Source organism: Erithacus rubecula, assembly GCF_903797595.1.
Source record: "Erithacus rubecula genome assembly, chromosome: 19".
In the NCBI taxonomy this organism is placed as follows: domain Eukaryota; kingdom Metazoa; phylum Chordata; class Aves; order Passeriformes; family Muscicapidae; genus Erithacus; species Erithacus rubecula.
In genome coordinates, this window is record NC_136671.1 from 3,361,097 (window position 1) to 3,371,724 (window position 10,628).

A 10,628-nucleotide genomic window follows, 5' to 3' on the forward strand; every position below is an offset into this window, starting at 1 on the left:
ATTCTGCTGATGGTAATGATCCTGTGTCAGCTTCTCTTTGGGCCTGGGACCAATTCGAGACATTCTCACTGTTGCTCATCCTCTTCAGGCTCAGCTTCTCTTTTTCTCTGCCATTGTCTAGTTAGTGGTGCAGAAGGAATTAAGTGCAGGAAGTGATACTGGGGTAGCTTTCCTTGGTGGGAAGGGAGATGACAGGGAGCTGCACATGGAATTGCAGGAACAGTCTGGAACAGTGGTTTTAAAGCCCATCTGGCTTGACTCTGCTGTTTCCCTGCCTGCTGCAAAGGCTGGTGAAATGGCGACATCCTAGGCAGTTACAGGGGAAGAAGAACACTCTAGATGGTAGATTTAGTCACCTGCACTCCACTGAACCTCCCAAGTTCTCCATGCCCAGTGTTTTGGGTCATTTTCCAGAAGTAATGAACAAGCAGTTGTGTCAATAGGAGCAATCTGATTGTAAGATGTGGGAGGCTGCATTTACACCACAGCCACCAAACCCTCTGGGCCATCTACATTCTTTGCTGCCCTCACTGGAGCTCAGTAGGTGAAATATCTTCCTCAGGCTGCTGGACTCAATTACAGTTTGCTCTGAGAATTTGTCCAGAAACAAGACAAGGTTTGCCAAATGGGAAGTAACTTTTATTTGCTTTAGGTAACTCCAACCCCACTTTCAGAGGAGCAGAAGAAAAATCCATTATAAGGTACTCTTAGCTCCTCTATCCAAGCTTCAGGAGGAACAGCTTTAAGAAAAAAAAGAGCAAAAACTGTTGATTCAGCTAATTTCATGTCATGGCCTTTGGTGTAGGAATTTTAGGCTCTCTCAGGCATTTCTCATGTGAGCAAACTTCTTAATGGTATCTTGGGCAGTATGTTAAGAAGTGAAGTGTTCTCATCCTGCTCTAGAAGAGGTCAATTTTAGTAGTGCTGGATCAATTTAGGAGAAAAAAGAAGGAACTTCCTCATCTCATCCTCATATAGTGGTTATAGATATGCTCATTACCATATAGTAATAAACCATGCACAGGAGATTTACTGTAATGTTCATTTATTGTAAGTCATTGTCCTGGTGGCTTAAAAGTGCAATCAGTGGAAAGCTGGGGTAATGACTCATGTGAGAATGATGCTGCTTCTGACTCCTCTCCCACAGGCTCAGCTGCAGAACTGGAGAAGAGACAGGGTAGATGTGGGAGGTTTAGTTACCTGTCACAGAACTCATTCCAAGACTTGTTTTAGACTGCTTGGCAATGCTCCCACACCTCCTCAAAATGCTGGCTCTACCTGCAGCCTCTGGTTTTGATATATCAATGTCATTCAAGTTTCAAGGAGGGGGAGAAGATGATGTGGATGATGTGAGAAACTCAGCCCCAGCTCCTCTGCTAAGGAGGCATCAGCATCTCTTCTTACAAGGAAAACCCCTACATGAAAACATGGTGTCTGTGGAGACTCTGCTGTGCTTTAGGCATGATTTCTGCAATAGCTTTGGTTGGTGGGACAGCTGTACCATGGACAGGATAGGTCAAGATGGAGAGGTATTTGTGAGCTTTGCTCAGTGCCAAGCAGCAGAAACCTGAGTCACTGGAAAGTGGAGTCACCATTCAATGAGAGCAGAATGCAGGTGGAAGTCCTGAACTGCTCTTGCTTGGCTTCCAAATGAAGCTGTCTCTCCTCTAACCCAATACAGCCAAATCTTGAAACCTTAATTCCCTCTACTTTCTGCAGAAATTGGATGTCTTATGTATCCTTTAGATTCTGTGCTTTATTTGCTCTCTCCTGGCATGGATTTGATTTGACAACAAAGCAAAAATGAACTTTGCATCCTGTGGTCAGTTGTCCTTGCTTTGCTACTTGACCTTTTAGCAGATGACTCTTGCATCCTTGTTTCCAACTGCTTCTTACAGTTCTTGTCAAAATATTAGTCTGGGGTATGCTGGAGTAGGAGAGGGCACTTGGAGTAGGAGGGGGCACTTGGGAAACCCCAACAATTAAATCCCTCAGAGCTTGAAGTGGGGGAGTGGTAGTTTCATGAAGAAGGTCAGGTCAAAAAGAATTAGTGTTCTAGTTTGTGCTAGGTTCTGTGTTTTACTCTGTAAACAGTTTGATAGAGCTTACAATACCATCCTAAGGATCAACAAAAATCACTACTCAGTAGTGATGGATCTCCTGTTAGGAGTGTGGAAATTGCACCTTTCAACAGAGATTATGTTCAGAGGGAGACCTATTGTACAGATTTAATTGTATTTCTCTCTTAATTCATCAGCTGCTAGTAATTACAACTGCATTTTTGCAATGAAAGAGAATGAATCTAAACTGGCTACTGAGAATGTACTTAAATTGTAGGAGGGAGAGAAAATTACAATGCACACTCTCAGTCTTCTAAACAAATTTAATTGATTCCTTAGCTATTTATTAATTAAATAACATCTTCAAAAAATGCATTCTGGAAAATGTAGCAGTCTCGTTGTGTGCTAGTGCTCGTCAGATTAGCTTAAAGTAACTCCTCTGGCATCTCAACAATATTTAATTTTTAAAGGGGTCAGATTGGAAGCAGTTTAACTTGCCAACTGACAATTGAGAGAAATGCTGACTTCCCCTCCATGCTGGAAGATGTCAGCCTTATAGCCTGTGCTTCCAAATAATCCACAAGAGCAGTGTTCTTGTTCAGCTTCTATTTTGAACCTTTTTTCCTTTTAAGTAACAACTGCAGTTCCTCTTGCCTCCTTTTCCTCTTTGCACACTCTACAGTATCCCACCAGTGACACTGGATGCCCCAGCAGTGTTTTGCTTTCCCACATCGCCCTCCTGTGCTACAGCCTCAAATTGCCTGGTTATAATCCCTGTCCCCCCCCCTTGTTCTCTAGGGACAATTATTCAAAAGCTATTTTGTCCTCTCACATGGTAGTCCAATTACTCTGTTCCAATAAATGAAAAGGCACTGTTTACAACAGCAAGGTAAGGCAGAAAAGTACTTTTTTTTTTCATCATCATTCTGCTTCCTGACATGTTGAAATGGTTTCAATGGAGAGAACTGGTGAGGCTGATACGTGCGAGGCTTGCTGCCCTCTCCTGGTGCCCTCAGCACTGGATCTCACAGCTGCCTTTTGGAGTTTTCCCCTTTCTGAGATGAGTCCTGCAGGAGAGGAAGAAAGAAGCTGCTTTATTGACAGAATTGATTATTTTAAACAGCAGTGTTTGATTAGGATTAGCTGGACCAATTCAATCAGGAACAGCTTTTGAATTGTCACTTGCAAAGGCAACGGTTGTGATCAGGTTCTCTGGAATGACAGGTGATCCCAGGAGTTTCCTGACAGTAACAAATTGATTGGAATTCTACACAGCTGAGTCTTCTGGATACTCTTACCCAATTCTCTGGGAGTGCTAGCCTTAGTATGTTATTTGTTTATGATCATGGGAAACAGTATTATGGCCCATCAGGGCAGACCAGTAGCAGATAAAAATTTACAGCCACCTTTTGGTGCAGTGAGTGAACATTTTGTCAGTCAGCACATCTCAGTCGTTTGTCAGGAACCCATATTGTTACCCTGTAACTGACCAGGGAAGGTGCTCACCTTGTAAAAATAACTTTAATCCTGATAGCTACTGAAGCTCAGCTGGTGAGGTCATGTGCAAACAATCAGAGGCAGCAGCTCTCCACAGCGGGAATTCAGCTTTAAGGATGCAAAGTGATCTAACCTGGTGGGGCCAATATTAAGGACTGCAATTGGCAGCTTCTTCTCCCGGGCAGCCAGAGCAAACCTGTAACCAGAGTACACCTGCAGGAGTACCAGAAGACAAAATGACTGTCAGCTTAGGCAAACAAAGAGTTACAGAAAGGAATAAAACAGTTGCTGGCAATGGGAAAAGGGCTGTACATACATACTGTGTTAGGCAGTTGCACTGAGCTCAGGTAGGAAATGTCTTTGCTCAGGAGTGCATAGAATAGAACAACTCTTAACCTCTGTCAGTGAAGGATTTGCAACTTCATAGAAACTGAAACTTGAAGGGAAATGTCCTTGTATTTTAGTCAATCTCTGCAGCAGTTTTTATTAGTTATCACAGCTACTTAAATGCTGCTCTTTGATTATTCTTGCATGGCCCAGCTTAGGTAGTACAAGAACAAACCTAAGGCATTTCAATCATTCCTGTACAGAGGATTATAAGCTTAAGAAGGGCAAGTTCAAGAAATTTGTATCCAGTATCCTGAAGCCAATAGAATCACAATCAGGCAGCCTTGGTTTTATCTCCTTCTGGGAGGTGTTAGAATAACGTTTTTTAATGTAATTGAACTTGTCCCTGGAAAATTTTGTCTTACACAAACACCATTACAAAAGCTTCTTTAGCTCTAGAAACCCCTGTTGTTTAGCTACCTTACCTTGTAGATAAGATGATAGTGGAGGAAACACATCATGATACAAAGGACAATCCCAAGCAGCAGAGATATTTCAGCTGTCTTATTGAGAATTTAATAAGGAGACACAGTGTGACATGAGGCCTAAAAAGCTACCAATGGGTAAAAATTTCAGGTAGAAGAAATGTGAGGACAGAATTGTGTCAGGTATCTTGCTTTTATGGATAATTGTGACCTGATGGAGGAGGCAGCAAAGAGAGGTCTGCATAGAGGTATTTACAGCAGCATGAAAGAGACTGGCAAGAGAGTGACAGGGAAGCCCAAACAGGTCACCCACGAAGCCAGATTCCAACCACAGTAAAAATAAAATACAAAGAAGCCCTCAAAGGCTGATCTGATCCACAAGCCATTGGTAGTCCCAAGCTGTGGGACCCAAGATCATTGCAGGCAGAGAAGCAGAGAAGTAGGAATGCAGTTTGGGAGGCAGATCTACTTACCTGCATAGAGGATCCTGCTACCAGCATGGAGTCTGATTCTGCCAGGCGTTGGTGTACAAAGCTGACTTTTTCCTGGCTCACTGTGTCTCCAAAGAAAGTCACATCAGGCTTCAGGATTCCACCACATTTCTGGCAGGCTGGGACTTGGAAACTGCGCACCTGCTCATCCGTCAGGAAGACATCCCCATCCGGAGCCACATCAAGGGCCTCAGCTTTCCAAGCGGGATTCAGAGCTTCAAAGTGCTCCTGGAGCTCAGAACGCAAGATTCGGTCTCCGCAGGCCAGGCAGAAAACCCTGAAATTCAGAGCAAATCTTAATGTAGAGTTTCATGTCAACTGAAGATCTGGAGACTCTAACTTGTTCTTTAGGAGGCCTGTGATGATTTCCCACATTTATTTACCAAATGGTACAGGTGAAGGAGATGTCTTTCTGCTCTGTTGCTTTGTAGGAATGCTCTAGAGGAAGTGCTTTCAACCCTGCCATGCATCCTCCCAGTTCAGGCTGTGCTTTTTCATCTAGAAATTTTGGGCAATCCCAGCCAGGCTGTGATGGTCCTTCTCCAGTCCATTCATCCCATGCAATTCTGGCACTATCCACTCTGCTTAAGGTGGATAACCCTTGCATCCTCATGATCCCTTGTTCTCTTTACTAAGGACATTTGCTGTACCAAGGAAAGAGGAAATGGATGCAGGTTTAAGGAAAAGTGATCCAATTAATGCTCCAAAACAATGGAGTGGTGGTCACGTTTCTTAAACACCATGCTGCGAACAGCACTGGGTTCTGATCTTTTTTTCCACCCCAGCCCAACACCACCTCTGTGCCTGTCATCTCCAGGAATGCAGCATGGATGTTTTGCCTCTTTTCCCAGTGGCTGACACTGCAGCTGCATGTCTGTCAGTCACCCGCAGGCACCGTGTGGCAGCAGCCGTACCTGTGTGTGCAGCCGTGCAGCTCCGTCATGCGCTGGCTCCCGGCTTTGGTGTGAAGGGCATCCACGTTCTGCGTCACCAGCCAGTGCAGCTTGCCCAGCTTCTCCCAGTCTCTCAGTACCAGGTGTGCCTTGTTTGGCTGGTGGGAGGAGAACTGGGGCCAGCCCACGAAGTTCCTTGCCCAGTAGCGCTGGCGGGCGCTGGCGCTGCGGATGAACTCGGCGTGCTGGACGGGCCGTCTGTCCGTCCTGGCGTAGAGCCCCACGCCCTCCGAGCGGTAATCAGGGATCCCTGACTCCGTGGAGATTCCAGCTCCAGTCATCACAAACAGCCTCTTGGAGTTAGAAACAAAGTGCTGCAGCTCCTCCACTTCCACGGGATCTGGGGGAAGACAGGCTGGCACGAAGGTCAAGTTTGGAGAGGCTCTGGATACAGAGTGGGATCTGAAATGATGCAGTCTGGCAGCTCTGAAAACTCCAGACCACTTCCTGGCAGAGAACATGTTCAGCTAAAAGGCAAGAACAGAACACATGGCAGGCAAAAGAAAGCAAAAAGCATGTCCTTAATGCCATTTGCTTGTGATTCTCTGGAAAACTATGCTGTAAAGTATTGTTTACTCTCTTTTTAGTAAAAAAATAATTTATTTTGGAAACATTAATGAAAGCTGACCATCCAAGGACAGAACGTTCTTTTGGAAGAGGGGAACACTGAGCACCAAGTTAACAACCCTGAGTTACAGGATTCCTGCTGTTCTACCCTGGTGTGAAGGATGGCTGCATAAGAGGACTTGTAAAGAGCCCAGAAAGACCTGTGCATGCAGTCTTTCCCAGGTATGTGCAGCAGGACAGAGAGGAAATGGCAGGAAGGCCAAAAACCTCAGCCCAGAGGCACCAGCTAGTTCCTCCCTGGAAGAGACCCTTGTTCTGCATTTGTAACATTCTGCCTGCTACAAATGAGTTTTTTATATTTACCCCATCCTTTACATATGTTGTAGGAAGGGAGAGAAAAACAACCTTGAAATGCTGGTTTTTTTCCTAGCAAAGGCCTTGACTGGAGTTACTCCTGTGTGGTGTGTTTTGGTTGGTGGTTTTTGTGCTTTTTTTTTTTTTTTTTTTTTTTCCCCAAAAGCCTGGTGCAGAAGGGGCCTTGAACTGGGACTACAGATGATTAGGGCACTGTCTAAATGCCTCTGGCACATCCTCTTTCGTGGGTGCCACCTCCCCAGAGTCAGTGGGGAGCTGGAGGGGCACTGCTTTGCTCCAGCAGACACAAGAGCTTTCTGAGAGAGAAGGGCTCATCCAAAGTGTTGGGGCAGAAGGAACTGCCTGGCAGGATGAATGGCTTTGCTGATTAAGTAACCTGGAATTGTGTGCAGGACCTGTTGAGACATGAGTGGATGTGTTTGGACTTTGATCTTGTTTGGGCTTTCCAGCAGTCTGCAGTTCTTTCTCCATTTCACTCTTTTAATTTTTTTTTTTTCTGGCCTCTCTATGGTTTTGTAAACAATGCACAAAAAGCTTTGAAAGCAACAGTCCTGAGAATTCTGACTGGTATTTCTGCCTCCTTAAATCTCCCTATGCAGGGGGGCTTGTACAAGATGTGGAAGATGGAAGAAGAACTTTATTTATTGATAAAAAGGGATGAATATCCTGAACAGGTAAAACTTCAGATGTATTTAAATATTACTCCATTTACTGTAAGACCTAGTACTGGCAGGCAACTGAGGGCTTAGATCCACCTGAAGTTTAGGTGTTCAGCTCCAGTGATTTAGTGATAATAAATTGATACTAGTGGCAAAGAGTAGATTTGGCTCAGTTAGTCTTCAGTTCTCAAGGCTTTTTGTCATCATCATTTGAAATGCAGAAAAGATTGGACAGACTCCATAGTCTGAATTGCTTTTTGTATCTAAGCAGTGATTCTGTTTGCAACGATTTTTGCTTTGTTTTGCTGTTTAGCAGGAGTCGTGTTGGGCATTCCCTCTGAAGAGGTTTAATTTCCCATATGAATTAATTAGAAGGGACAAAGTCTCCCAATAAACTAATTTGCTTTGAGAGTAACTTGTGTCATGATGCTCCCCAAAGGCTGTTAAGCCAGTTTGATGGTAATTAAATTGCTTTGACTGATGGAAACTCTTCATTCTGCCCCTTATCATCATAAGATCTCTCAAAAGGAAATGTTCAGAAGCAAAATGAAATAGAAATGTAATAGGGGTTAGCCTAGAGAAAGAGAAAGCAAAAATTACAGATCCATTTGAAAGCTGCTGTGAAACAGGTAAGGACTGTGGAAGAGAAAAAGTTAGAGGATAGAATATTTCTTGTCAAACACAAAGCTGCTTTTAAAATTAAAGTGCTCAGATTAAAAAAAATATTGCATAACGAATGAAACTCTTTAAACGTACCTACGGAGATCTGAGGCTAGAGTTTGTTTTTAGCACACACCCAAGACACTCCAGGGGAAAAGATCAGGCAAGGTTAAGATTAAGACAAAGAGGATCCTACAAACGGCTACAGGCCAGAAATCCAAAGGGACTCCCTCCTCCTAGGGACTGCCACTGTCTCTGGTGCTGTGCCAGTGGCGGGGTGACACCGAACCGAACCCGTCTGATGAAAGAGGAATGAACAGCTGACAAGACTGAACTCACCTCTCATGGTGCTGCCAGAAGGCGCCGGCCGCCAAAGGACAGGGCCGGCTGCCGGAAAAGGAGCCTTCTGGGAAATGTAGTTCAGAGGCTAAAAAAGCCCCAAGCACAAAGACTACAACTCCCATGCGCCAAAGGGAGCAGAGAGGGAGCGAACGGTGTTCCAACACCCCAACACCTGAGATCGCTCGAAAACGCTGAGAGCTTCCTAGCAGCCCTCAAGGAAACGTGTATGGTTAAAATCCGAATTCATTTGGTACAAATGCATGTGACAGCTTTGATAAAATACATTGTAGGTGCCGGTCCTTATAAAGGATACATTTTCTTTTAACTAATATTAATATATTTCAGGCTTAAAATGTGACTAGATAAATAACGGAAGAAAAATCCCCTGTGCCAGTGTGTCTGCTGCCGACTCTGTGCACTCTGGCAGAAACCCATCGTGCCTCTCTGGTGCAGGTTTCCGTCTCAATCACCTGGTAATTTATAGTTTGCCTGGTAATAAGGCAGGCAAGCGGTTTTGTTTGGGGTTTTTTTTTGTTTGTTTGTTTATTTATTTATTTATTTTGGGTTTTGTTTTTTTTTTCAAATGAGACATTTTTCTGAGGAACAAATAATAACGAAGTCATGGTGCACTGGATGTCCAGCAGTCTTACAGACGATGGGTTCTTTCTAAAGATTCGGACTGCTTTTCAAATGCATTCACCAAAAAGCTCTTGTAGAGAGATGTTGTGGGTTTTTTTTTTTTTTTTTTTTTTTGTGTGTGTTTGTTTTTTGTTTTTTGTTTTTGTTTTTCCTCTTACAGTTATTTCAAAAAGAAGCGCATCCTGCTCGCTCGGTGTGCAGTGCCACCCTGCCCGTCCCTCTGCCCTGGGCTTACGTGTGGAGTGCAACCGCCTTTTTGTCAGCGTCGTGAGCCTAAACTTTCGGTGATTTATACTTTAGGAGTTTAAACGTGTTTTAAACTGTTGGGTGATGACTTTGCTACCAGGCAGACGCCGTTTCTCCCTGGTGCTCCTGGAGAGTCTCCCCGCCCTGTTCCGCGCGCTCCCTCCTGGGATGGAAAAAGGCGATTTTTGGCCAATGCCCCGGGTTGGAGCAGCGCTTTCCCGGACGCTCATTACCATAGTGCCGTCCCGGCAGCCTCCGCGGGCCCGGGCGGTGCCGGCGGCCCCCGCTCCATCCCTCCGCCGCCTCCCGGTCCGTCCCCGGGGGCCGCGGCGCGGCGGGGCAGCGGGCGGGCAGGAGCGCGGGGGGGCAGCGGGACCGGCCCCGTCCGCTCTGAGCGGGGCGGGGGCGCGGCGGGCCGGCCTCCGGGAGGGCAGGGACAGTCGGTAGCTTTGCGCAGTGGCAGTATCGTAGCCAATGAGGTTAATCCGAGGCGCGATTATTGCTAATTGAAAACTTTTCCCAATACCCCGCCATGACGACTTGAAATATAGTCGGCATTGGCAATTTTTGAGAGCCTCTCCGGAGGCGGATTTTACGTGGTCAAAAGATAAGATTTCAAGGGCATGAGTGGGTACTTCAGGGGCTCCTTCTCAGAAATAAATTTAGTCCAGTGTTCGGGTTTTCTCCACTTGAGATTTTACTGATGCGTTCCTTCGCTGAAAGAAAAAGACACGAACCGTGCTCCTTACGTAAAAGCGCGCTCAGTTTATTAAACCTTGTATTTTGCTGGAGTGCGGGTGATCGGGAAGGACTCGTGCTGGGATGAGGCTCACTGGCGCTGTGGCCGCTCGGGGCTGGCAGGGCTCACGGCCCGGGGAATGCTCGGTGCCGGGGGATGCTCGGTACGGCGGGGAATGCTCGATCCCGGGGCATGCTCGGTGCCGGGGAATGCTCGATCCCGGGGCATGCTCGGTGCCGGGGAATGCTCGATCCCGGGGCATGCTCGGTGCCGGGGGATGCTCGGTACGGCGGGGATGCGGAGCGGCCCCCTGGTTCCGCGCGGGACTGGTCGCGGTGACGTCACGCTTACTTTGCATATTCCCTCCCAACAGCCTTCGCGGCTGCACCGGGGGCGCAGAACGGGCGGCAGAACGGGGCTCGCCGGTCCCGGCGGGGCGCGGAGAGATGCGGGCTGGGCGAGGGGCACTGCTGGGGGGGCTGCAGGCAGGAGCGGGCGGGCGGAGGGACTCGCCCCGAGCGCGGCGGCAACCTCGGAGCGAGTGGTGGCGGCAGCGGGAAAGCCAAGTCAGCTTTGCGCAGTGGCAGT

The 10,628-nt window shown here is 46.6% G+C and overlaps 1 protein-coding gene across 2 annotated transcripts; it reads right to left on the bottom strand.

The window, feature by feature from the left end:
• Positions 1–2,215: 2,215 nt before the first annotated feature.
• On the bottom strand, positions 2,216–8,478 carry SIRT4 (sirtuin 4). Of its 2 annotated transcripts, none has more exons than XM_079322624.1 (5): positions 8,414–8,478; positions 5,775–6,280; positions 4,843–5,137; positions 3,567–3,770; positions 2,216–3,127 (listed from the first exon to the last, which is right to left on the bottom strand). In XM_079322624.1, exons 2-4 carry the CDS (start codon positions 6,272–6,274, stop codon positions 3,618–3,620), a joined length of 948 nt encoding a protein of 315 aa, XP_079178750.1. In that variant the 5' UTR covers positions 6,275–6,280; positions 8,414–8,478; the 3' UTR covers positions 2,216–3,127; positions 3,567–3,617. The 2 variants fall into 2 exon arrangements, with proteins under 2 accessions (XP_079178750.1, XP_079178751.1); XM_079322625.1 differs by lacking the exon at positions 8,414–8,478 and adding an exon at positions 8,171–8,246.
• Positions 8,479–10,628: the final 2,150 nt, after the last annotated feature.

Excerpts from the sequence above, each read along its gene's own strand:
- SIRT4 (XM_079322624.1), bottom strand. The coding sequence starts at position 6,274 with ATGTTCTCTGCCAGGAAGTGGTCTGGAGTTTTCAGAGCTGCCAGACTG. Across the intron at positions 5,138-5,774 it reads CTGCACGGCTGCACACACAG|GGTTTTCTGCCTGGCCTGCG; the intron begins GTACGGCTGCTG and ends TCTGAATTTCAG. Across the intron at positions 3,771-4,842 it reads TAGCAGGATCCTCTATGCAG|GTGTACTCTGGTTACAGGTT; the intron begins GTAAGTAGATCT and ends GTACTCCTGCAG.